This window comes from Alosa alosa, chromosome 17 (assembly GCF_017589495.1).
Source record: "Alosa alosa isolate M-15738 ecotype Scorff River chromosome 17, AALO_Geno_1.1, whole genome shotgun sequence".
NCBI lineage: Eukaryota > Metazoa > Chordata > Actinopteri > Clupeiformes > Clupeidae > Alosa > Alosa alosa.
The window spans coordinates 25,966,981-25,994,957 of record NC_063205.1 but is presented as its reverse complement, the minus strand read 5'-3'; the positions used below and the strand labels follow the sequence as shown (position 1 = coordinate 25,994,957).

At 42.6% G+C, this 27,977-nt stretch overlaps 2 protein-coding genes across 2 annotated transcripts; both read left to right on the top strand.

Moving 5' to 3' along the window:
- twf1b (twinfilin actin-binding protein 1b) lies at window positions 1-17,887 on the top strand. The gene is made up of 9 exons (XM_048268698.1): window positions 1-108; window positions 1,100-1,177; window positions 1,950-2,128; window positions 4,341-4,436; window positions 5,875-5,979; window positions 12,319-12,444; window positions 14,762-14,912; window positions 15,432-15,553; window positions 15,967-17,887. The coding sequence occupies exons 1-9, from the start codon at window positions 84-86 to the stop codon at window positions 16,129-16,131; spliced, it is 1,047 nt and encodes a 348-aa protein (XP_048124655.1). The 5' UTR covers window positions 1-83; the 3' UTR covers window positions 16,132-17,887.
- Window positions 17,888-18,108: 221 nt separating this feature from the next.
- pus7l (pseudouridine synthase 7 like) lies at window positions 18,109-26,512 on the top strand. The gene is made up of 8 exons (XM_048268053.1): window positions 18,109-19,304; window positions 19,742-19,901; window positions 20,387-20,582; window positions 21,457-21,555; window positions 21,899-21,980; window positions 22,815-23,095; window positions 25,091-25,144; window positions 25,590-26,512. The coding sequence occupies exons 1-8, from the start codon at window positions 18,437-18,439 to the stop codon at window positions 25,944-25,946; spliced, it is 2,097 nt and encodes a 698-aa protein (XP_048124010.1). The 5' UTR covers window positions 18,109-18,436; the 3' UTR covers window positions 25,947-26,512.
- The last annotated feature ends 1,465 nt before the right edge of the window (window positions 26,513-27,977 follow it).

Below are 27,977 nucleotides of genomic sequence, written 5' to 3'. Positions count from 1 at the left end.
GTCAAATTGCTGTAGTTCAGTTCTTCTCTTCCTTGTTCGGCTGCTTATTACATCCACCGGCCGACGTCAAAGAAGCAAGCAGAATGTCCCATCAGACAGGCATTCAAGGTAGGCTAAATCTTTACAGGTTTATTAACAACGCCCGAAACGCGAGGGACAGTTATTGTTCGATTATTCCCCTCTGGTTTCCTGGTCGAAAATATGTGTTAGACTACAGGGGAAGACCTGTTGTACTCGCCGCTATGAATAAGATTATAATAACCTGCGCATTCGTCGGGACCTGATTTCCATTGCCTGGGATGGTAAGCGATTGGAATCTGTGTCAAGTGCGAACCGCGAATTTGTTGCACTAATATGGACATTCTAAAGCGCTGTTCCATTCATTAACATTGTCCAGACTGTCTTTGAATCACGGTGCGCATGAATCGTTTATCTTTTATAGCCTTGCAGATAGCACAATCCAAAGGTCTGGACTAGCCTAATTCTGTGGTCATTATACTGTCGCATATGTGCGTTTGTACGTCTTTTCCTAGTCTCTACTCATCATTTTATTGAAGAATGTGAAGGTTGCCATGGGGGGTAAAGCCAACGGGATAATGGCCATCTAACGGTTTAGTGAAGATGTTTTGAAGAGATGTCATGTCAACTGTGAAATCGTTTATGTAACTTCTATATTTAGACTTGATAACATCAGCACTAATGTTTTGGTCGCTGTCATAACAAAGGCAAGGTTTTTCGGTATAGGCTACTTAAAATCAAGTTGTTAAAAGACAACATTTGGCTCTGTTATCGCACTTGAGTTCATTTGTTTCAGTGCGATGAGTGAAAAAAAACCCTCAAATTTAGTAGGCCTATGCAGGACAGGTCAATCACACCTTGCTCTTAATCCTAGCATGACAGATATAGTCATCACGGATAGGTTTATGTTTTTTTCGTCCATATTTGGACATCATGGCCTCATTTCTTCATTGGCCGGGGTAGTGACATTCAGCCCGTTTGACAGCCGGTTTGTTTGTTTTGAACACTGAATGATTGCATTGTTTGAGTGTCCCTCCTAAAAAGGGCTCTTCTGAAGTCCTCTCTGCCTCTTCTGTCGCAGCAACACGGGAAGTAAGAGATGTCTTTGCCAAGGCGCGGAACGGAGACTACCGCCTGATAAAGATCGACATTCAGAATGGTAAGCGCTCCACCAACCCAATTCCAAACCCCAAATGTTTACATTGGGGTTGACAAAGCTGAAACGTAAACGTATTCCAGCCCTCACAAACCAGTTGTGCATGGCAGTGGACAGGAGTGGAGTCCATGGCAAACGAATTGCATACGTAGTAATTTGTATGAAGGACGAGAGAGAAAGAGAAATATCCACTGACAGGGCGGGTGACTGAGTCTCAGTTTTAAATTATGTATGTTTATGTAATTTAGCCGACACAGTAGTTAACATAAAAAATAAACAGTTATAAACAGTTGGTAGGGCTACATTAAGGATTACATTACATTTGGCTGACACTTTGTAACCCAAAGCAACTCCCAAGGAAACAATCAAGGTAGAGTGTGATAAGGACAAGTTAGTGCAGCAGTGAGTGCTACTTCTATACAGAATCTGGTCAGTAATAGTAGTGATAACAGTAGTAACAATAATGTCAATACGATAACGATCAGTAATGAAAAAAATATAATACAAACCATAAAGTAAACATACTGTATATTGATGTTACATACATGGCTATCCATTACACTACTTAATCCATCATGTTGTGTTATCAGCCTACTGTGTTATTTCTCACTCACAACTCCTGTAATGTCTAAAAAGGAACACCAGCAGCATTCTGCTGCATCTGCCACTGAATATAGTTAATCTAGCTAGAACTTGACATTTGTGATCATGACATGACACGGACTGCCTGCCTCTCCACCTCGCTCCTCGCCTCCTCCCCCCTCTCACCTTCCAGAGCAGTTAGTGTTGGGCGGCACCAAGAAGGCCTCGAAGAAATGGGACCAGGAGTACGACGCGTACGTGATGCCCCTGCTTCAGGACGACATGCCCTCCTACCTCCTCTACCGGCTGGACTCCACCAACAACCAGGGCTACGAGTGGATCTTCCTGGCCTGGTCACCTGACCCCTCTCCAGTAGGTGGAACCTTCCAAGGGACCTTTTTTGCCTTTATTCAGATAGGACAGTGCAGAGGCTGACAGGAACGAGTGGGAGAGAGTGAGATGGTAACACCTGGGCCTGCCATATATTTTGCCATATATTTTATATCAGGAACTTAGAAAGAATCCCACACATTGACCATTCCGCAAGCAATTATTTATTAGAAATTACGTTTCGGTGGGATCGGGAAATGACCTGGGTCAGACCTATTTTATACTATTATTCTATGGGTCAGACTCCGAACCTGGGCCCCCTGGGTACTTGGACCCACATGTGGTACAGGCGCTGTAGTTAGTTGTGCCACAGTACCCACCCCAGCAGGCATTTTGATATAAAATATATATCGTAGGAAGGCTTTTTGCACACCATCTTTTGTCGGGCAAGTGCACTGGATATGAGGTCGCAGATCAGGAACTGGAAATTCCTTTACCTGATTATGGTCTAAGACCGAAACAAAGAGTATACCGAAACTTAATTTCTAATGAATAATTGCTTGCGGAATGGTCAATGTGTGGGATTCTTTCTAAGTTCCTGATATAAAATATATGGCAAAATATATGGCAGGCCCAGGTGTTACTAATGACTAACTTGAACAGAGACTTCATTAACGTATAATAACACCTGTGCTTGCCCTACTATTTCATGTCAAAATGGCTGCTGTGAATAAGGTCTATTCATTCAACTCACACTCACTCACTCTTTATTTTAAGTAGCCCTTACACAGTCTACTATTACTTAAGACTTAATTAAATAACTAGCCCGGTCTACTTCTTATATAACTTTGTGTTGCTACAACAAGAGGCTCTTGGAGGTAGTAGCATGTGTACACTGGAACATTTTTAATTGGAGAACTTACTGGACATACCTTACATTAAGCTATTTAAATGTTTATGCACAGCCAATTATGGCTATTTATCTCTCCAGCCATTATCTGATCTTATCCAGAGAGACACACAACATCTAGAGGGTGCATCCTCTTGTTCGGACTAGAAAGTAGAGCTCTGGAAATTGTTGGATTGTACTGCTGTGTTGGTGCTTTGAGTAACTTAACTTAGAACGGCTCACTTAGTTCATGAAGGAGAGAGCGGGAGAGAGAGAGACTGAGAGAGAGAGAGAGTGAAAGGCAAGTTTACAGTATGGCAGGATTATTTTTTGCTCCACAGACATCACAGCAGATATCTGTGCCAGTCTCACCTCAGTGGGACTCACTCCACTGTTGCAATCTCCCCTTCCATGCAAATCATGTAGATTAACGAGTTTACACCACAGCCACGACCTCGCTGTGGAACCTTTATGGGAAATGTTGCACCCTCCGCACTCTGTGTGTAGGCCAGTAGATCACCGGGTTATTTCAGGCCCTGCAAATGACTGCCTCCCGTTCTTAAAGAGCACGTGCAGAGAGAGAGGAGGGGGAGAGACTGAGCGGTTGATGTGTGTTGTCTATAAAAATAAAGGTAATTATAGTGGAGAGAGAGGCCGACTGCCAAAGTACAGGCCAACTCAATGGGATATGGCTATTCAGTGCTATAGTAGCCCAAAGGTATTCCAATAGTTAGGGCCACACACAAAGGGGGTGAATAGTCCCACTGTAGTCGGATATGGCTTTGATCCTTATTGCTTGGCATACATGCCAAATGCCAAACCAGCAAAAGTCCAGCATGATACATACATTACATAACTGTCTACTTTTAGCTTCACAAATCTAAAACAATATTCTAGATTTAAATTCTTTACTCTACATATATTCTAAATCTATATTCTTTATTCTACATTCTACGTTCATTAAATGTTACGTTAGGAACGTAGCTTCTGCCTAAAGCGACAGATAAGACCAGATAAGAAAGACATCACAGAGTGGCTGGTTAGTCACCATTTTGTCAGAATGTTCCCCTGGTAAACATCAATAATGCCGCGTTGTCCCCCCGGGCAAGAGGAAATGCGAAGAGTAGTTTTCACCTGACATCCCTACGACACTTCCTTGATAGAGGCAAATCTGTAGCCTTCGTATCAGACCATTCAGATGGAGGTGTGTTCAAATGCGGCCAACGGAGATGATCATGTTTTGTTTTTTGTTTTTTACTTTTAAATTTGAAAATGTGTGTGTGTAAACATTCCAAATTGTTTGATTTAAACTGCAACCCACTGTCCAGCATCCATGTTTATGTTCCGTTTGTTTTCTGCCTGTAGGTCCGACAGAAGATGCTGTATGCTGCCACGCGAGCGACAGTGAAAAAGGAGTTTGGTGGTGGACATATCAAAGATGAAGTCTTTGGCACGGCGAGGGCAAGTCACACTCTTATAAACTCTCAGTTAAAGTCTGCCTTCAAGAAAAGCTCCTCCAGAGTGTCTTTTGTAGCGTTCTCCAAGAGTTTGAACAAGTCAGGGGATTACAGTTTGGTGTCCACTGTGCACAGCGTGGGGGTTTGGCAGCCTTGTGGAGGCTTGTGGAAGTTAAGAAAACACTCAGACATTGTTTCTTGCGCAAATAACTTTTTTGTAGCTTGCTTTTGTGCTGTGAGGGTGCTGACAAGTGTTGCTGCCCAGTTGCCAGGATGCCGAGGCTGGTCAGCAATGAGTGGGTGGGGGTAGGGTAGTGTGTGTGTGTGTGTGTGGCGGGGGGGGGGGGGGTTCTGGCTGGAAAACAGTCAAGTGAACTGGCAAGCAGTTTATGCAGGCGTTTTAAAAGAGAGAGAGAGAGAGAGAGAGAGAGAGAGAGAGAGATAGAGAGGGATGGAGGGAGAGACAGATAGAGAGAGGGGGGGAAGGGTTGAAATAGAGGATGACAGGAAGAGTGGGGGGAAAAAAGCATTGTCTTTGGCTGTTAGGCACACAGACGTGGTGTAGGGAACTTGCTTGCTTGTACAGTAGATTACATTTCCTCTAGACGTTTTGCAGAAAACATTTGAACATGTTGTGTGTGTGTGTGTGTATCTGTGCATATTTGTCAGCGTCAGATTTTTGATGTTTTTACATTCCTTAGTGCTGTAGTGATTGAGCTATGATGTTGTGTGAGTGATGTCACATGCAAAGAGCGACATTTGAAGGAGCCGCAAACTACCAGACTGTGTGCAAATGTATGCAAGTGCCGTACTACACTGCCACGGCCAAACACAGAACCTTCTGAATTGATTAACCACTCTTAGTTTACTTTTGAACAGCTGGACTTCAGTAGTTTGTATGAACTTTCCCTGAATAGTTTAGTTCAGAAGTTCTCAGTGCTTGGTATGGCTGTTATGAAAATACCCATATTGATTTGCTAAATCATGTGGACTTGGCTCAGTGATAAAAGTGTCAACAAGGCTAAATGAAAAATTATCCATAATCATAACACAAAACAAGGAAGTGAGTGTGTCGACATATGGCTCAACGTTTTGTGCGAGGGACTACTGTAGTTGGTAAAATGTATCAGGGAACTATGATAATTGGTCAAATTGGTTGTTGGACAAAATTGCAAGGTTGCCTAGAATTCGTAAGGATTTGTGGATTTCGCATTAATTGTTGCAATCGGACCATTACAAAATCCTGGAGGGAGTTAAATATTGCCTTCGATACACATCTGCGACACACAGTTCGGTATGAATATGTGTGCTGTTACACCCCTAATCGGCACGTGCAGGGGTGACGGTACTGTCACCAGGAAGTACCTGATCACACACACACACACACACACACACACACACATGCTGTACCCAGGGTGACGGTACTCTCTCTGTTTCCCCAGGACGATGTGTCGCTGAGCGGGTACAAGAAGTACCTGGTCTCCCAGGCAGCCCCTCAGCCCCTGACAGCAGCGGAGGAGGAGCTTAGACAGATCAAACTCGGCGAGGTATGTGTACATTTATTCACTTGTCAAACAAACAACAAACAAACAACTCCATACAGGGGAGCTAATCATAATATTGAACCAGGTGAGTTGCAGGCTTGTTGAAATGATGTTGAAATGTCGAGAATGATGATTAGCATGTCATGCTCATACAGTACCCTCTTGTTTTGGTGTTGTTAATATTTTCTCACCCTCCTTGTTGGTCTGGTCAGCATATCGTGTCTGTTTTCGAGGGTAATGTGGTCCTGATGAGGACCTGATGGCTGAAAAGCTGCACTGTTGACCCTGAGGAGGTGGACATTTGTTGACCTTGAGGAGGCGGACATTTTTGTCTGTGTTTGTTCGCATCCCTCCTAGTTTCCTGTCCTCTGCCTGACCCAGTAGACTTGAGTGGGATGTTAACACTCCTTGTATTTCTCTCTTACCCACCCACACACTCAAGGCGAGACACTCACACACATCCACACACACATCCACACACACACACACTCTGCTCTCTCTCTCTCTCTCTCTCAAACACACACACACACACACACACACACACACACACACACACACACACACACCCAAGACCAGATGAGATGATGATTATGCATCTGTTTGAACAGGCAGACAGGGAGGCAGGGAGGGGAGGGAGCGATAGCTCTCAAACGCAGCGAGTGCATTGATTTTGTTTATTGGGCTAAATGGCAAATGCAGTACATTGCCCCACTTTCTGGCACCTCGCTGTCTGTTCGATGGAGCCAATGGGATTTGATGGACTTTCTGTCCGACTGCCCGGGACGGGACAGTGCATTGCAAATGAGCTCGGCGTGCCATGCAGGACGAGGCCGTGGAAATGTGCTGACGCTGGCAAAGAAACAAACAAGCCGTGATTTGGGCAGTTTGTGCCTTCTTTTTAACACACTCATCTAATTACTGCCTAATTATGGTCTGTCAGAGAGAGAGAGAGATTGAGAGAGAGAGAGGGGACAACTGCTCTGTTATGGGCCTCTTGAAATAAACATGTTCGCCCAGAGCATATGCACACACACACATACACACACACAGAGATGCAGAGAGAGAGCTGCAGACTCTCTCTCTCTCTCTCTGTCTTTTTCTCTCTCACATACACACACACACACAGAAATGCATATTCACACACGCTTGGGTGCACGATGCACACACTCACTCACACTTGTATATGCACAAACACACACACACACACACCGCTCTCAAATTAGTTTGCTTTTGCCCACAGACAAGCTCTTTTGCATGACATGCTCCTCGAGACATACACGAGTCAGCCTCACCACATACACACACACAAACGCACACACACACACACACACACACACACACACACACACACACACACACACACACAAGCTTGCTCCTGGAAACGTATACAAGTCAGACTCACCACTTCCCCATAAAAGGGCATGATCGCTCCAAGGCTGCCCATTGGCCCTTGAGATATGCCAATCAGCAAGGGCTTGCCAACTGCAAAGCAGGGTATCAAGCTCCATCCCTACCCCCCATCCTAATCACCCCCCTTCCACATACACCACACCACAAACCCACCTCTTCCTGTCCCTCCTCCAATGCCCCCCCCATTTGCCCCTGAGCACTTCCCCCTGCCCACTGGCACCCCTCCTCCTGCCCCCTCTGATCGGTCTGCTGTGCAGAGGAGATAATACCACTACACTAATCTGCCTGTACGGCACAGCACAGACCAAAGAGGCTTTGACACAGTCGCTATTCATTCGCCAAGATGAGGCTTTTATTAAGCAGATGCACGACTGGGTGGGTGGTGGGCGGAGGTATGGGATGGGTGGGGATGATGGTAGGGGCGGAGGTGATGGGGGTGGGGGTGGTAAGAGCCTGATCCTTTGTAGGGTAGGTAGTGTAAAGAGTGATGGGGTTGTGGTGTGGGGCATAAAAGCCTGATACTGTATTAGGTCGGCCCATCAAAGGGTCTCATTAACAATCCCTAGTCTCATGTTGTATTGTGTATTACTGAGAATTACACATGGGCATTATTGTGTATCTACAGCCAGAGAATATAAGTGCCAGTGTTAGTGTAGAAGCCTGATGATGTGGCATGGTGGGTGGGGGGGGGTGTTGTTAGGTGGATGAATGGAAAACACATCAAAGCATTCCAATAGCAATCCCTCATCAACTCGTGGAGGTATTATGCATAATGCATGTATGTTATTGACCATAACAAATGGGCATTCTAAAACTGATAGTTCCGGTCCTTGATTGTGATTGTGATTCGATGCCGTTGTAAAAAGCAGCATAAACATACACCTTGACCTGCAATTCGGTCTATATTACTTCGCTACCATGACTTGATACAAAAGTTAAAGTAGCTGTGTCTCGACGTTGCTTGGCAACCATTCAGATAGAGGAAATATATTTGCGGAAGACTGATTATCTATGAATAAATTGTTACATTTCTCGTTGCTGTGACTTTACTTGATGAAACTTTGCCAGGTATTTATAGTAACAGTTTTAGAAAAGCAATAAGCATGTTTGTTATTGACCACAACAAATTGGCATTTGTGTACAGATATAAATACTCTACATGGGTAAGTGCCATCATGTCTCTATGACTGGAAACATCTGCAAACAGAATAGATACTGATGTCAAGTTTACAGTACATGTCACATTTGTGTTGTATCCAATGCTTATTTCTTTTAACCACCTGGCAGATTACTTTGTCTGTGTAGAATAGAGAGCATTATGCAATATTAAATTAAGACCATGATATCTGAATCAAAATGCAGTAAATATATTGTTTACTGTATATGCCATATGTGTTATATTCAAATGTATCATCCTCTACTTTTCAAGTAGACTCATATGATACTTTTGAATGTAACACAATACAGGAATTCCTCTTTTTGTCAGTTGCCAACATACTGAAACTAATGAAAAGTGTCACGCTCATACCTATAACAACATTACATAGTGCAATATGTGTGGCGTGTGGACAAAACAAGGCGCTTTGGGACATAATCTTGGGCTTTGACAACAATTAATCAGCAGATTAATTGACTAGTATAAGTATAAGTATAATATACTCTTGATCCCGTGAGGGAAATTTGCGCTGTGCATTTATCCCAATCCGTGAATTAGTGAAAGACACACAGCACACAGTGAACACACAGTGAGGTGAAGCACACACTAACCCTGTGCAGTGAGCTGCCTGCAACAGCGGTGGTCGGGGAGCAGTGTTTCCTACTGGTCGGGGATCTAACCGGCAACCCTTCGGTTACAAGCCCGAAGCCCTAACCAGTAGGCCACGTCTGCCCACTATGATAATAATAATTTGTTGCAGCCCTATAATTTCCTATGAAAGTGAGAGTGGTGTTGAGGAATCAAAGCTTCATTATGTGTTGAGGGCAGAATAGGAACCTGTTTCAACAATAGTCTCTAGTGTGCGGTTTCTGGCTATGCACACAGACATCTTCTGTTAGTAATAGCCTCCACTGTTACACTATATCGTATGTGTATTGCACATTAACTTTATAAGCAACCACTAGTCTGCAGCTACAACAATAGTCTGTAGTGTTGTGTAATATGACGTTTTTCAAAACGGGCATGATTGTCAGTCATGATAATCAACCACTTATCTGCCCTCCCTCCTTACCTGGAAAACTGGAAAGAGTAGCTCTTACTGACCCCTCATCCATAGCACACACGACATGTCCGCTATAGGCATCTCAAGACCACAGCCAGCTACCAAGCCAACCAAACATGCTTATTATCAGCGATCTAAATCAAGCATTTTCCGACCGGCAAACTAGTGAAACTGTGTGTGCTGTATAGATAGACACTAGGCAGGCTGCTGTATGCCTACACACAGACACTGCAGTTAGTCTACAGTATATGAACCAGTCTCCATTAACATATGGTTAGAGTCTCTTTAGAATGATTTATTTCACAACAGATGCTGAGTAGGACTATACATGTCACATTTTCATTTGCAGTGTTTTTTTTTTTTTTCTGAGAATACACATAACCTACTTCCAAGCGGGACAGATTGCTTCGTCTGTCTAGACTCCCAAGTATTACATAATGTCAAATCACTTGCTGTTGCTGTTGCAGTTACTGACGTCTTGTTTACGTCGGTTGTAGGCTACTGTGTGTCGTTTCTGCAGGCGTTCCAATCAACCCCGTGGATCATGTACAATTCTGTTGATTACTTTTGTACTGGGAATGCAGATATACATATACAGCTCTGGGCAAAAACTCTGGGCTTAAAGGTGTACCATCACACCAGTATGACAGGAATGTGGGAAAATGAACGTTCTAATATGGTATCAGGTAACTCCTTGAGCGGTGTTGCTGGGCAATGTCTCAGAGTATTCTTGCTCTGGCACGATCCCATTGATATTGGGTGACAACTTTTTTTCCCCGAAAGACTTTAATCATCAGGAAGCAAATTGTCAGGATCATCCAGTCAGAATACATGATCCCAGTTATGTGATGCTCAAAAAGTTGCCCTTTGTATCATCACCTTTAGTGAACCCTTGTCCCTCACAGCCCGGGCTACACCGGGTCTGCAATTGAAGCACTCTGTTCGTGGAGCATAAAAATATTTTTAGAGGACTGGTTTAATTTGATCGAATGTACGTGCAACTACAGTATCACATCTGATGTTGCCAGTTCCATTGATTGTAGTGGAAGCTAATGGGTGCAGTAGATGCTCTGCGAATGAAGCGCTTCTTTTAGTGCTGTGGTCTGAGTACCTGAACAGTCTGCCCTCCATCCCCACCTCTCTCTCTCTCTCTCTCTCTCTGCACGTTTGTCATGGTGGTGGCTTGATGATTGTTTTGGGAATCATAGTCCAGAACACTTCCTTGCTCCCTCTCTCGTGCCTCTGTTCCCCTCGTTCCCCTCAGGCTGGTGGTGCATACGGAGGAATAATAAAGAGCAGGCCAGTGATCCCCCAACCCTCAAGGGTCTTTCTCTCTCTCTTTCTCTTTCTCTTTTCTTTCTCTCTCTCTCTCTTTTCTCTCTCTCTCTTTTCTCTCTCTCTCTCTCTCTCTCTCTCTCTCTCTTTTCGATCTCTCTCTCCCTCTCTCTCTCTGTGCAGGAGGCCACATCTAGATTTCTGTGACAGAGTCTTACACTGAACTCATTCATACAGCAGTTGTCACTAAAGTAGAAGTTAGCTGTTAGTTGCCCACTGGGGCCGCTGGAAGCCATTCGATATAGCCAAAGTCAACGAGTGGGTCGGCACTGAGTGGAAAATGCACTGTTGGAATGTTGTTATGGCCAATTCTACTAGGTCTCGTTTCTGCCAGGTCTTTTATTGCTTTTATGTGGTCTTGTTTTTATGTATTTGTGTGGTCTAGAGTGTGTTTTTTATTTGTTGTTTTTAGTTGTTTTCCATGCTAACTTTCCCTTTGCCATGCACAAGCACCTTGTATTGCTACATTGCACAAAAGGTTCTGTACAAATAAAGGTTGATTCGACTCGATTATGGATTATTTGGATTAGCATCGTTTACTCATCATAGACAATGTTGGTCTCTCCAGAGACCTTGCAATCAGCTGTCTGCTATCATTACAGTGAAGCACCTTCTGCCTGTCCATTGTGTGGACAGTGTGGTCCAGAGAAAAGGATGTGAATAACTTCACTGTGCTCAACAGCTAGTGAAACGTGATTGAAAGTCATTTCAATGGAACAGAGATAGATGGTGGCCTGCTGCCTGCTGCTTAACAAGTTCATTGCTTTTTCTGAAATAGGCTACAAATCATGTTTGGCTGCATACATGTGTTGGTCTGTTTGTGTTACATTGGACATTGGAACAAGGATGGATAACATGAGATATGATATGATGAATGAGAAACATGACTGATTGAATGAATGAATTCAATGAATGAATGAATGAATGAATGAATGAGGCAAAGAAATAACAGATGCTTGCATTAAGGAATATGACTGTATGAATGTATTATTGTTACTGAATGCTCACAATAGATGAATCAACAAGAATGAATGTATGAGTCATTTCTCAGGCACTGTGTCAGAATTCCAGTATGTGCAGGGTGGTCTAAGATTTCAAAATAGCCAATTATACATTGACATCTGCTGATAACTTCAGGCACAGAAATGTTCCTCGCCCAACAAACAGATAGACATATGAATGAATGAATGAATGAATGAATGAACGAATAAACAGATGGGCATATGGATGAATGAATGGATGGATGGATGGATGGATGAATGAATGGATGGATGGATGGCTGGATGGATGAATGAATGAATGAACAAACAGATGGGCAGATGAATGAATGAATGAATGAATGTCTTAATCACACTCCCCTATTTCGCTGACTCTGTAGGTGCAAACGGACGTGAGTACGGAGACCAAGCACCAGACGCTCCAGGGCATCTCCTTTCCCATGCAGAGAGACGCCATCCAGGCCATGGAGCAGTTCAAAGCCAAGAAGGTCAACTACGTCCAGCTAGTGAGTGACCAAATCCTCTCTTTATCTCCGTTTATCACATCTCTGTTTGGCATCCACACCATTTAAGGCCAGCTGTGACTATACAAACATGGGCCAAAAACATCCGGCTAGTGAGTGAACTAATCCTCTGTTTGGGTCTGTTTACCTTTCTTTTTAGAATACGTCAGCATACGTCAGAATGGTCAGCAGAGACCCATTGCTGTCTACACATGTCCAAGGTGTACAGCCAGAGACATTGCTGACCACTTGTGTTAAGATTCCGTCATTGCTAATGTCACATTCATTGGCATCAGAATGCATCAGCGTTTACACTACAAACTATATGTGGTCAAATGTGTCAGACCATGTCAGGCCAACTCGGCAAGTGGCTTGACTAATCAGATTAATGCATCTTGGTGATGTTGTACACTTATATTTAGAACTGACCACTTGTTATTGGACCATCCAGGACGCATTGTAAACATGGCCTTTATCACCATTTCTCAGATCTCTGTTTGGCGCCACACCATTACAGGCTAGCTGTGACTACAAACCAGCGCCAAAAACTGCAACTGCACCTAGCAGTAGATTTTCAACCAGGCACCCAGGTGCATTGAATAGATGACATTTACTGTTGAATTTGATCATAATGTGAAATGCATTTTTGCTTGCAGTTGTTTCTGTTAGAATATACTCTACCTTATTCTCTAACACATGGGAAGTGGTTAGTGGGGGTTCCCACTATATAAATGCAATGCATTGTTGTTATTGTAGTACATTTGAACAGGAACCTACTCTATGGCAAAGGATTTCTGATGTTACGACTCGACAAGGACTCAGCTCAGTGTAGTTGAATGATGGTGTTCATCAGCAGAGCTTGGTTGCTTGGTTGCCTGTAATGTACAAAGGACATGTTGCAAATGTCCCAAAACAAAAGGCCGGTGTGGGTGTGTGTGTGTGTGACTAGGGTGTGGCGAAGGAAAATGCATGACAGCAATTTGTCACTGGATCTTGATCCACCTTTCGGTTGAATGGGCTTGTTTTCATTGTCCGGATTTGACACTACGTCAGAGTCATGGAGATGTCCATTCATGCCATATGCATGTTTCATCCAGAGGATTAAGGTTTTATGTCTTGTTGTCTATGTTTACATGTCGTGCACGCAATTTGTAACGTTTTAGCCTAGTGCACTTCCCCAACCAGTCATCTCTGTATACATTATTGTCTTTTAAAAATGGGTTTATAGCTTAATAGTAATTATCATAATCAAGAATAATCAAGCATAATTATTGCTTCCTTTCCCAACCAGGCAACACTGTTTAAATGGTTGAAATGAGTAGGCCTGCCCTACATACCGTCTTTCTAGAATGGCAATGAAACTTTTATATTACTCTCACCTTCCTCAACCACATGACTGAATATGACTATGTGTTGTCTATCGAGAAAGGAGATAACACTATTATTTTTACTACCCCCTTGGTACATGCCAACTAAAAGTCTACACCTTATTAACACCTATATCAGTTTGTAAATGGACTTTGTTTCTTTATACCGCTATAACCTCAAGCCATGACTCAATTTTTGGGCAATGACAAGTTACTGTAGTTAACAGCTTGGTTACACTGTAACAAAGACTGGAAGCGGTGTAGTAAAAAGTCAAAGTGGCCTTTAGTTTAGTTTAGTGGTTTATAATTAATGATGAATGTTGATTCGTTGATGAATGCAGCTGTTTCACTATCTTTCGTTATTTATCCAGCTGGCACTTTTATACAAAGTGATTTATTATGTCAATTAACCTGTTAAGGAGTGAATTATTTTCCTGGTTCCCTCTAGAATTCTACGCAAAAGATCTATAGTTTCAGTGTTCTTTATACAGTCGGGTTATTGTCACATCATAATGCAGAACTCTCGGTTCACGAACATTCTAATCACATATTTGTGACCGTAGGCTACTCCTCAACAGGTTTGCAGGCCCAGACTCCCTGGAACAACTAGGGCACAAGTGACTTGCCCAAGGGCACAACAGTGGCAGCTAGGAATCGAACTCATGACTTTTGGTTGCATGCAAACCCTGCTCTTTTATCCACTACACTACCATGGGCCCCCTCTCACTACACAGTGATACATATGTCTTGGCCTCATGGATGACCCACTGTTAGTTTAGTTACTCTGTAACAAGGATTGTGCACATTATGTAGTAAAAGAGTGGCCTTCATTTTAGTACTCGTGGTTTATAATTAATGAATTGTTGATTTGTTGTTGAAGGCTACTGCGTCACTACGCAGTGATAAATATGTCTTGGCCTCGTGTATGACTGACTGTCCGTAATAACCCACAGGAAATCGACTTCCCGAAAGAGTCCATTAAGCTGTCCAGCACTGCACCTACCGATATCAAAGATCTGCCCAAGAGGATCCCCAAGGATGCGGCGAGATATCACTTCTTCCTGTACAAACACTCGCATGAAGGAGATTACCTGGAGTCTACAGGTAAGACACCTGTACAGGTCAGGGCGGAAGGGAGGAGTGCATCTGATTGGCTGTTGAGCTCAAACATCAGGAGCCCTTTATCAAGATCGAGAGTTGTATTTCCAAACGAGACTCATCCATTTGTTCTGTTTTAAACAATATATTTGAGGAGTTAATTTCTATAACAGATATCTCCATCCACACAAAAATCATGGAAGTCTTTTTCCAGGTAATATACATCAAACTGAAGTAGGTTTATTTTGATTAAGGAAAAAAAAATCTACAATTAACCCACCTTCAGTTTGATTAATATTACTAAAATTCACAATTAAAAAAATATGTATGTAATTCATTAAAATTAGGCTCCTCTATTCCCAAAGCATTTTATGTGGCTGATTTATTCAGACGGATATGTATGTATGATGTTAGTGCACGAAACATGATGTCAGCTGTTTGTCTTCAAAGCTATATTTAGAACTAGTCATTGTGTTGCCCATTATGGAAAATGTGAGGTTCAATTTATGCTTGTTTGTTTTGTAGTCTTTATTTACTCAATGCCGGGCTACAAGTGCAGTATCCGTGAGAGGATGTTGTACTCCAGCTGCAAAAACCCTTTGGTAGAAACGGTGGAAAAAAATCTGCGCATTGAAATAGCTAAAAAGGTAAACATGAACCTATTTGCTGATCCACATTTACAGTACTTCATTCTGCCCTGTGGAATGGGTTTTGGTTAATTGATTAAGACCAGAAGGGCAAACTGTACTAGGGCAATTCCACGCAAAACTGTCACATCCATAACGCCAACACAATGCCATGGTATTTAGTTGGCGTTATGGATGTGACAGTTTTGCGTGGAATTGCCCACTACACAAAGAAATATTGTTGATATCTCACCACAAAAGTATTTTCATAAAGTATTATCATTTCATTTGTTTATTTTATTATTTTATTTATTTTATTAGTAGTGAGTTGAAATATTATTTTCTGTTCATTCGTGGTTGAGATATTTTGTTTACCTCTCAGTCAGTCATACTTCATTAGTCAGTCAGTGTGCTTTCGTTCGCTTCCCTTTCAGCTGGAGATTGATAATGGCGACGAGCTGACGGCTGAGTTCCTGTACGAAGAGGTTCACCCCAAACAGCACGCCCACAAGCAGGCGTTCGCCAAGCCCAAGGGGCCTGCGGGGAAGAAGGGCGGCCGCCGCATCACACGGGCGCCAGGCGACGGAGACGACGATTAACCCCCATCCAGCCCTAACACCCCCTCCCATCCCTTCAGTCCTCAGTGGAACATTCCAGATCCCCTGTAACCCCCCAAAGGGGTCCCTTTACTTAATAGGACTCTTCCGTGAAACCCTATTATATAGACCACAAGCCTGTAGATTGAACTATGCACACAGATATTACCACACGAAGCTATAACATATATGGGAAACTTGACTAGTGAGTTGACTAGTGTCGATCACAACCGCTCACAGGGCACAGCGGGTAGAGCACGGAGTAAGATACTGAGGAATGGAAACGCTAACTAAGCATCTTGGTGCATTGAAATAGAAGCCATTTTTCTTAGAAAATATCACACTACTAATGTTATGATGATGATGTTATGTTGTTTTTGTAGGCATGGAGAGGTAAACTACACATGCAATGCTCCACTTAAGGTCCACTCAAGGTTCTTGGGTTTCAGCGTTTCGTTTGGGAGATTTATTGATTAGCTCACCCTCCACCCCCCCCACCCCTTATCCCCTTGATCAGGTAGAAAACCATTGTGCCTGGTGTTCCAGTTGAGCATAAGCAGTTGATTACTTCAGGACCTAAACAAATCAGCCGAGTTAATCAATAAAGCACCAGGAAGCAATCCCAATGGCATCTGAGCTGTGTTGACCCTCAGGGGCCAGATGTTGGGTGGGGTCAGTCATGTGAAAGACCATAATGACCAAAAAGGTCAAGGGTCAATCTTGTTTCTGTTTTGTCTGTCTGTTTGTTTCTTTCTATAAAAGGGCTGCACTATGAAGCAAGGTAACTGGCTTGCCCGGATAACCTTGGTAGTAACCGCTGATCATTTAAAGAACACTGCACTGGCCAGATATTGTTTCTACAGTGGCGTGTTGTTTGAAGATCAGCAGTTATTCCCATTCAGCCAGTTACCTTGCTTCGTAGTATAGCCCTCAAGAGCATTCTGAAGAAGTAGAAGAGTTTTCTCTTGTTTTTAATCGTTCCTTTAGTGCTGTATACTCTATGTCTTACTAAGTCATGTGCGAGTTTTCCAGTGCTGAGCCATTTGTTTTTAACAAAACAACCTTTGTACAGATGAAGCAGTCTGTCTAAAATATTTGGTACGCTAATGCTCGTTGTGTTCTTTTTGTTTGTTTTCTCCCTTGACTTTGTGTTTTGTTGTTGTTGTTGTTTATCTATTTCTACAGCTAAAAATCTATACTGCTGAGAGAAAAAAAAATATTTTTCTATAAGCCTGTGTGGAGTGTATCATCGTAAGATCATGAACTAACTTTTGTGTGTCTGGCCATTCCATTCCTCTGGGAAAATGTTTGCATATGTATGTTTGAGAATGAAGAGGTTGTTTGTCCGTTTCACAACTGTGACACGCGCACACATACACAAAAACATACACACACACACACACACATAAATACCCCCCAACACACACAAAACAAACGCGCGCACACACACAACCACACACACACACAACACAAACATATAGATGCAAACACATACTGCTAAACACCTCACACATTATGACCACATGGCTGCAGTCACAAACTCAGTGCTTTGGCTGCATGTCTATTTTAAAAAGGGAATTGGGGTTGGGAGTCCCAGATGACTAATTACCCTGCTGATTATTCAAACCACTAACCTTTAACCTTTGTCAGGGCATAATTAACTTTACAGATGATGTACCTTAGTTAAAACTGTCTTGTCAAGCCTCAAATGTTTTTTTTAAACAAAACTTGTACAAGTAATAAAAAAACAAGAAATAAAGATATTGTGGTTGGAGTTATTATTAAGATAAAATAAAGATATTGTGGTTGGAGTTATTTGTTAAGTGAATAAAGCATTTGCGGTTTCCCTACTCTCTAAACGAATTGAGGATATTAGCCGATCCATAACTCATATGTTCAAGCTTCCAGTCCTGCATGAAACATGAAATATGCCACGGTCTCTTTAAGGTTAGGCCTACAACCCACGTGACGCGGAAATACAATCACTAGCGCGAGCCAGCTGACATTGTTGACATGTGGATGCTAGAAATGTGCTGCAAGAGCTGAGTTGTCTGTTTGTTTGAGTTGTCATTTAACCGATACGTTATACCCGGGTAAGACGTATTCATACAATGGCTGAATGGACTATAACAGTGTTAGGTTGCACAGAATTTAACGTTATCAAAAAGTGAAGCTGTTGTGACTAAAAACAAACTGACGATCTAAGTTCGGAATGCCATGCAGCCTCCAGTCGTGAAGTCACTCTTAGAAGTAAAACCTATCACATGAAGGTTATGCGTGTTTACTTGGCAAACGTGTTCTCTTTAGAATGGAGGAGAATTCAGAACCAGTGCTCCCCTATAGTTTCGTATCAAATCATGAAGGGTTCTTGGGCACCATCAAAATCTGCACCCAAGATTTTGTCGTGACAGAAATTGACATCAACGGTCAGCTGGTGACCAAAGCCAACGATGGGTCACCACCAGGTCAGTTACACAAGGGTAGCGAAAAATGCCACAATCCTAAACGACCTAGGATTGAAGTGAACACTCTGTCCAGCCTCGAGCCAGGCTCGGAGAAAGCCACAACCATCCAATGTGGTACTGACCAAGGTAAAGATGACAAAAGCGAGCTGCTTCAGTCAGACTCTTTTGATCTGAGTATAATCTTGGGGCCTTCTGTGTCTGAAGAGCTGGAACTTTTCACCACTGCCTTGAGACTAGAAGGCAAAGCTCCTGTACGTGATGATAATGATGGCGATGGTGCGAAGACAGGGAATGGACATTTATCCCTGGGCACATTCACTGACAAAACCCAAAGAGCCAGCGTCCACAGAGCTGTCCGCCACAACTATCCGTTTCTGATGACTGTAACAAACCAGGCGGAGATCCTTGTGAAAGAAGACTCTGACTTTAAAAAACTCTCCAGCCTTGTTTCTGAGGAAGAGTGTGAGGACTTTTTTAGGTTTATAGACGCTAAAGTCTCTGGATCTACATTCACATTCAAGCCTGATGCCAGTAAGGAGCATAGGACCTCTGTGCATCATTTTCTCTCTGGTAGATTTGGAAAGCTGGTTGAAACGAAGAGCTTCACCAACCAGAATGGCAGTGCGATCACGGTGAGGTTGAGAGAGCGAGGAAGACCAAACAAGAAGAGGCCAGCTACTGATGCAGAAGGAGAAGATATCACATACACCGGTGAGAGAAACACAGAAAGATGACGCAGTGTGACTTCCTCCCGCTGAGAAGCTACTCTTTATTTTTCTGCAGATTGGCTAGTTCACATGCACTTACATCTTAAAGTTGCATGTCACAAATTGATAATTGTCCTTGTCTTCTGTTATGGTTCATGCTTTTACCATAGAGTTTTAGTAAACATGCACTTTTAACTAACTTACTAACTAACTAAGGAGGGTGCTTAAGTTCTTTTAAGTTCACTGTTCCAAGTTAAATCCGAAACATTTGACCCTGTGAGTTACGTGCATGTAGGTAGTTTTTTTTTTTTTTTGTGGAAATGGCTCTGGATCACACTGTCAGCTAAATGACATAAGTAATACTAATCATTTTTATTATATAAAAGTTTTTGTTCTTGTCTCAGTATTTGCTTCCCTGCTGCCCTGTGTGTGTGTTTATAGGCTTCACTCTGCGTAAGGAGAATCTGGAGACGCTGGAAGTCATTAGTTACATGGCTGCAGCACTGGGCGTCCTGCCCTCACACTTCACCTACGCTGGCATCAAGGACAAGAGGGCCATCACCTACCAGAACATGGTGGTGAAGAACATGTCGCCACCACAGTATGGACAAATTCCATGCCAAAGCACTAGGCCTAGAACAATCAGATCAGATCAGATGAGCCTCTATTGTCTCCAGATGGAGAAATCTGTTTTGGCTGTATGATGTAGATTTTTTTGTTTGTGTTTTCTTGTACACCAGTAAAATACAGTTGTGTACAGAGAAACTAAGGTTTTGTTTGTTGATGATGTTTGTAAAATACAGTTGTGTACAGGGAAACTGAGAGTTTGTTTGTTGATAATGTTAGTTTAAACACTTCACATCACATCACATCAAATCTTTGCCAGACTGAAAAAGAAGATGTACTCTTGAGCAATTGTGGCACTTTAAACAAGACTTGTTTATGTTTAGGTTAAAGTGGTAGAACATCTGCATCAGTGATTATTGTCAGCATTCCTTTCATTTCTATCAGCATTTTGTTATTTCTCCAAACCCTGAGAAGTTTCCTCTCACATTTTCAATGTGTCTTGTTGTCTGCCTTCAACAGACTGAAGGAGAAGGCGTCTGAGTTCGAGCCGAGAGGAATCAGCCTGTCTCACATCCGTGCTGCATCAGAGCCTCTTCACCTGGGCAGACTCCAGGGAAACCACTTTGACCTTGTCGTCCGGGAACTCCGGCTCCATCGCAGCCGTCTCCATGGCGACCTGGAGAAGCTGGTGAACGAAGCCGTGGAGAATGCCAAGGTAAGCATCATGAGGATGAGGAGTGTTCATGTAATAGGCTAGCTCACAAGACAACAGTATCTATCTCAGATACAGTGCCAGGGTCTGTCCAAAACGGAAGACGGCTGTCTGCTGTCTCGCTGCCTTCAGCTCTCTAATGAGTCAGTTGCCGTAGCAGGCATCAAGGTACCAGCTACAGTATGAACTTTGTTTCGGACAGACTAACAAGATATCAACACAGAATGTCGTTGCCAAGATACTAGAAAGCAGAATAACAACATTCGACTGCAACAACAACTGCTCACAATTAAATAGAATATTGTACATTGAAGGCACCATGAAAGATTCAAAATTCGGCAAATCGAAGGTATCCTACAAGGCAGAATTTCGTAGAAATATTTGATTTGGACAGATGGCAAATACACACAGAAACACTCTGAACTACTTCTTATTATTTATTTATTTTTTAAGTATATTTTTTTGGGCTTTTTTTTTTGCCTTTATTTGTATAGGACAGTGAAGAGTGAGACAGGAAGTAAGTGGGAGAGAGAGATCGGGATATGACCGCAGGTCTGATTCGAACCTGGGTCCCCGTGGGCACTTGGACCCGTATATGGTTTGAGCGCTGTAGCCTGCTGCGCCACAGCGCCTCCTGAACTTATTTTAATAATTAAATGAACAAATTGATAGATAGATCGATTGATAGATAGACACTCTAAATTGTTATATGAGCATTGTCCATATTTCAAGATCTCACATTGTTTATCCATATTTCAGTTTAGCATACATTGGTAGTTCACTGGTTGATGGACAAATCAAGGTGTTAAGATCACGAAGATGATGCAGTTGGACTCAGTAGAATAGATGTATTTATCTGACTCTTGCTTTCCCACAGTTGCGAGGCTTTGTGAACTACTATGGACCACAGAGGTTCGGAAGCGCACAGAGTATCCAAGCTGACCGAGTTGGGCTTGCTCTATTTAAGGAGAATATGGTACGTTCCAATTACTTCTAGAATCACTCTCGTGAGTAGTGCTTGTAGTAGCCTCAGTGTCAGAGTAGGTGAAGCTGACAAATCGGAGAAGAGGGAAAACCTCAATAAATAAAGTGAATTAAAATATATATATTTTGGAAATGCTTGTCAGTATTTTTGGTCACTACACACTAATTAAGTACCACATCAGGTTGATTATAGTCTCATGGGAGGCATGTGAGGAACTTGTTTTTCTCATAGATTTTCTGTTTGAGAAGGTCATAAGGCCTGTGACTCCAGAATTTTAAATTCTATAAAAAAAAACATTTAAGTTTAAAGTGTGTGTGTGTGTCTGTGAGAGCAGGAGGCAGCCATCAAGCTCTTTTTCACTCCCGATGATGAGGATGACCTGCCAAATAAAGCCAAACGTCATTTCCTTAACACAGGTAATCATCCATCCATCCATCCATCCATTAGTCTATCCATCCATCCATCCATCCATTAGTCTATCCTTTTCTGTGGTTGCTATCTTGCGAGTGTCTTGTGAATGTTCAGTAATTGCTTTTAACTGTTTAGAATGTTTTATTGTATAATCAAAGATAAACATAAAGGAATCCTTAAAGGAAATCAATGTGTGCGTTATTAATGGATGTTTTGCAGTACACAACTACTAGTCATTACACACACACGCACACCTCAGTGTGTATTGTGCATATATGGATATTTGGCTTCATGTGTTTCAAAGTACACAAATAAAACAAGGGAGAAAAGACCACATTGTGCACAAGTTAATATTATTGCAGTAAAACTAACTTATGCTTGGGGCATACAGTAAGTTGGGGCAGCAGTTGGGGCAGCCGTGGGCTACTGGATAGGGATTCGGACTTGTAACCGGAGGGTTGCCGGTTTTAACCTCGACCAGTAGGCATGGCTGAAGTGCCATTGAGCAAGGCACCTAACCCCTCACTGCTCCCCGAGCGCCGCTGTTGTTGCAGGCAGCTCACTGCGCCGGGATTAGTGTGTGCTTCACCTTACTGTGTGTTCACTGTGTGCTGAGTGTGTTTCACTAATTCACGGATTGGGATAAATGCAGAGATCAAATTTCCCTCACGGGATCAAAAGAGTATATACTTATACTTATGCAAAGTGCTTCTTTTTCTCCTATTTCTGACTTAGTTCCAAGTTTGGCCCAGCACACTGAGACTGAGTGAAGCCTGCACCTACAGTATCCCTCTGTTTCCACAAAGTACACCAATACCATCTTATTTCTTGCCTGCCAGGTAACGCCAAAGAGAGCCTGGCGCTGATGCCCGGCTACAAGGCCCGTGAGCGTCTGATGCTGCGTGCCCTCCATCGCTACGGCGCCGGTCCAGAGGGCAGTGCCCACGCCTGGCTCAGCCTGCCCCATGGCATGCGCGTGTTCTACCTCCACGCCTACTGCAGCCGCGTGTGGAATGATGCAGCCGCCCACAGGCTGAGGACGCTGGGGGCCGAGCCCGCGCAGGGTGACCTGGTCTGGGCAGCAGCAGGGGAGACCGCGGAGGCTGGCACACCAACACAGGTGAATAGATAAGTAACATGGAAAGTATAGTTTTGATTAGATTAAATCGACTTGATTAATTTGATTTATCTTTACTGACACTTTATACCCAAAGCCAAAGAAATGCTTTGGAAATGGGGTCTATACTTTTGTTTTGAAATAGAAGTATGTGATGCGGGGTAAATGCAATACATATCAGATTCTTAAATTCTAAATAGATTGACATCTATTAATTTCGTGAACAATTTTATACTATTGACTTAGAAAAATGTGGAATAACATTCAAAGCTACAATGCAGAGGAGACCTTAGGTAGCAGTTACTACTACATCAATCAATCAATCAATCAATCAATCAATCAATACCATTACCAGAAGATGAGGTTGCAAAAGTCATAGAGTGGTTGAATGAGACAGTGATAGAAGGAGGTAGAGGAGGGAAAAAAGGGAAGTGCATGGTAAGTGCATGTTAGGTTTAGAGTAGCACGCTCATTAATAATACCTTTTACCGGAGTGAAGCTTGAGAGGGTTTAGAACCGTAGTTCTCAAAGTGTGGGGGCGGGCCCCGCTAGTGGGGAATAGAGACATGTCAGGTGGGGCGCGATGAACAGGAGGATTTTTTTTTTTGTGCTAATCTATAATAATGCCTTTTTTTTTTAAAAGGAAGATCATAGATTCAAAACAAAATAGCGACACAAACATAGGAGTCATAAACAGACCGACATATGAATTAAAATAGCATCTAATCCAGCGGGCCGAGACAAGTAATGCATCGTGGAACCAAAATGCAAAAAAAAACTACTGGTTTGGTACAAGGTACAAGGTACAAGGAAGTTTATTGTCACATGCATATAGTTACTGGAAGTAAGAAATGCAGTGAAATTATGTCTGGTGTCAGCCTATTTGTGCATTATAGAGGTATAGAAGTAATTTAGAAGTAGTATAAGTAAGTAAGTACATATACTCTTTTGATCCCGAGAGGGAAATTTGGTCTCTGCATTTAACCCAATCCGTGAATTAGTGAAACACACTCAGCACACCGTGAACACACAGTGAGGTGAAGCACACACTAATCCCGACGCAGTGAGCTGTGTAGTATGCAAAATGGCCACGGTCTTCCGTATGGGTTCCAGCTCTACCCACAGAGCACAGGAGGAGGCAGAGCCTGAGCCTTTGCCCAGGGGAAGGTCAGTCTCTCGGGTGATGATGCAGCCTTTGTCCTGGGGTCAAAAGTCAGTCTCTCTGCGGACTGGTTCACGGGTGGTGGTGATGATGATGCAGCCTGCATTTCCATGTCATTTAGTTGTGTTTCCCGTGTGTCTCACTTAGTCAGCAATGACATCATCAATTAATGCCTTTTAAAAAAACTAAAAACACATAGAAGTGCACAATGTGAGATACATTAGGCCAAAATTAAGACATAAACCAAGACCTAATATACGTTTTATGAAGCTGAATAGCTGTAAAATGCCTTTTTATACAAATGCAATCCAGTTCTGCATCCCACTTCTTTTAGATGCCCCCTCTATGTATGGATATCAAATTAGTCAGGTTAAAAGTCTGGGGTCTAATGATTAGATTTTAAAAGCTTTAAAAAATGCATTTAACAGAAATTACCTCACAACAATGTATATGGTAAAAAAAAAACAAAAGCATTACATTTCACAGTTTAAAAATGGACTGAAACCATTTAATCACAAATTAAATGGTTAAAACCACTACTTTTGGATTCCTGTTGCTCTTATCTAGATGGATGTAGTAACGGTGTCTCCCTCCGGTTAAAAGGCTGCTGCCAGATCATTAGATGGCTGTGTAATTCTGTGCAGTATCGCTCCGCTGTGGAGCGATACTATCAGCCAGCTGTTGTGGTGGAGCTGGTGTTTGAGGCTGGATTAGCTTCATAGTGGCTGTAAAAAGGAAATGTGCCACCTGCTTAATAGATCCTATTTTATGGTGAGATCATTGACTATTCTCTGTGCTCCCACCCCCACCCCCCACACACACACTCTCTCTTTTAGATCCATGTGGTGACGGCAGCCGAGGCGGAAGAGGGAGTGTTTTCACTTGAACAGGTGTGCATACATCTCTCTCTCTCTCTCTCTCTCTCTCTCTCTCTCTCTCTCTCTCTCTCTCTCTCTCTCTCTCTCTCTCTCTCTCACATGCACTCACATGCACACAAACCCTTTACACCGACACACACACACACACACACACACACACACACACACACACACACCATCTCCACCATCAAGCCGGAGGCCCTTATCCAAAAAGCAATAAAAAATGTTGTTGAAAGAATGTTACATTAATATTGCCTTGAGTAGAGTGGTTGTAAAGAATGTTACATTAATATTGCCTTGAGTAGGGTGATTGTAAAGGTCTGCAATGCAATTGAATCCCTTCAGTGAAATAAGTATATGCAGTATGTGTTTATTTTGATGATGCTCTCTGTGCATAGTGCATTTAACTTGCCTACCCACAATCCTCTTGGTCACACAACATTTGGTGTCGCGGCAGGTGGTTCTGCCGATGCCAGGGAACACCGTTCGGTACCCGGAGAACCTTCTGGGCCAGTGGTACTGGGAGAGGCTGGCACAGGACGGCCTTGGCTCCTGCCGGTTCCGAGTCCCTGCTCTGAAGCTGAACGTGCCGGGCTGCTATCGCCCCCTGCTAGCCCGCGCCCACAACCTCACACACACACTCCTCACACACCACAGGGAGGAGGAGGAGGAGGAGGACACACGCGCTAGAGCTGATGATGACGACGGGCAGTCGAAGCAGACACACACACCGTCTCTGTCTCTGTCGTTTGATTTGGACGCTTCCTGTTACGCCACCGTCTTCCTCAGGGAGGTGATGAGGTGTGATCTGTGAATCTCGTCTCCATGGAAATGTCTCGTCTCCATGGAAATGCCATAACGATATTTTTTTAGACAGTATTACGGTGTGATATAGTTTTGTGTTCACAATAGAGAAAATGCAATACAATTACAGACACATCTTGTGTGGGTCCCCACATATAATATTGTGCTCAAATGTGATATAATATGTTCTTTCAGAAAATTAGAATATTTTATTCTGAAGTGCTGGTTAAGTAAAATTATTTTCATGTTGGCAAGTCATGACCAGTCTTCAACGTCAACTGTGTATTTGTGCAGGTGCTGATATTAGTTACACTAATTAGTTAACTAATTAAGTACCATAATAGTAGAGTATAATAATTATAATTCATTATATTGCATTAGTGGCTAGTTTCTTGCTCATGGACTAATCTTCTAATCTAAAACATTTTTCTATGAATTAGTATGACAAGGCCTTATCCATGAAGGGGAAAACTATCAGAGATGTTTAAGAGTGGCCACCAGGTGGCAGTACCACCCCATGACTGCAGTTGAAACTGTTTTTGAGTCATTGAAGAGTAAACTTTTTTTGTTCCTGTCTCTCTGTCCACTTTCATATCTGTTTCAATTTACTCAAAGTGCAAGAATAGCTACATACACAAACACATACACACACAAACAAGCATACACACACACACAAACAAATACACACAAGGATGTACATGCACACACATGTGCACACACAAACAAATACAGACAAACAAGCACACGAGTAAACACACACACACACACACACAGGGGAAATTAAAATGTTCTGAATATAATCAGAATAAAATGGGGAAACCGCCAGTGTTTCCATAGATACTCATGCCCTAGTTTGGCAGTGTGATATGGAATTAAGTTGGTGCTACCCATGTCCTGAGGCGAATTTGTGTATTTCTGGTTTGGCTTTAAAAGGCAGCCCCATGTCCTATTTCCCTTATGTAGACTTTAATAAGGTGGAGTGGAGCGGAGTCCCTGCACTCTAAGGGTAGTGTGTATTTATTTGTGTGTGTGTGAGTAGTGTGAATGTATGTGTGTATTTATTTGTGTGTGTGTGTGTGTGTGTGTGTGTGTGTGTGAAAAGTGTGTATGTATGTGTGTATTTATTTGTGTGTGTGTGTGTGTGTAATCTCACTGCATTCACATGGGACAGGATGTTGAGTTGTTGCAGAAATGTATATATATGTATGTATATACTGTCAGTACTGTTATATACTGTATGTATATACTGTCAGTACACCAAGTGGCAATTCCTGTGTGTGTAAACATACTGGGCCACTAAAACAAAATTCTGACTTGGTTTTTGAAGAGCTCCTATGATACTGGACTCAACAAAAATTACCAAATGTGTGTGTCTGTGTGTGTGTGTGTTCAGGCCTTCTGATTACTGGTCAGAGTTTGGTTAGAGGTTATTTTAAATGCGTCAGTGCCTTGTTATTGCCATCAGGTGGCGATGTCGTATAATGGAAGTATTTACGTCTTTAGTGCCTTTAAACATTTTACACAAGGTAGTGCACATCAGGGGAATGTGCTTCGTCCTCCGTGTCTTGTGTGTCTTATTTTACATTCTTCAGGTTTCGAAAAAGTTTCCTCCTTCCAGTATATTGTATTTAGCCTAATTTTGGGAAAGAAAGGACACCATTCAGAGAAACGGTTGTAAAAACGTTCGAATCGCCAATCGTTCTCAAACTTATGCATGCAAGCCCCGGGGTGTCGGTGTGAAATTTTTAATTTAGTTGAGGCTGCCTTACTTCAGTGAAGAATTTATGGATTTTCCCCCCTTTTTAGGCCGGGCTTAAAAAGCGGAGCGTATCGGATTTCCCCACATGGATGATTTTATAGGATGTGGAGTGCCCCTCCTATTTTTAGCCTGTTTAACATGGCCTGTGTGTGGGTAGTGTAGTGTGTAAATCTGTTATCCTGAACGGTCTCCACTACTTCATATTTTTTGTTTGTGTACTGCATATACAGTAGCATATTTATGTGCTTATATGCTGATATTGTGTGTGTGTTTGTTTGTGTA

Bases quoted from the DNA above. Each gene is read 5' to 3' on its own strand.
- pus7l (XM_048268053.1), top strand. From the start codon at position 18,437: ATGGAGGAGAATTCAGAACCAGTGCTCCCCTATAGTTTCGTATCAAAT. The intron at 19,305-19,741 runs GTGAGAGAAACA...GTGTGTTTATAG, and splicing joins AGAAGATATCACATACACCG to GCTTCACTCTGCGTAAGGAG. The intron at 21,556-21,898 runs GTACGTTCCAAT...CTGTGAGAGCAG, and splicing joins CTCTATTTAAGGAGAATATG to GAGGCAGCCATCAAGCTCTT.
- twf1b (XM_048268698.1), top strand. From the start codon at position 84: ATGTCCCATCAGACAGGCATTCAAG. The intron at 4,437-5,874 runs GCAAGTCACACT...CTGTTTCCCCAG, and splicing joins AAGTCTTTGGCACGGCGAGG to GACGATGTGTCGCTGAGCGG. The intron at 15,554-15,966 runs GTAAACATGAAC...CTTCCCTTTCAG, and splicing joins GCATTGAAATAGCTAAAAAG to CTGGAGATTGATAATGGCGA.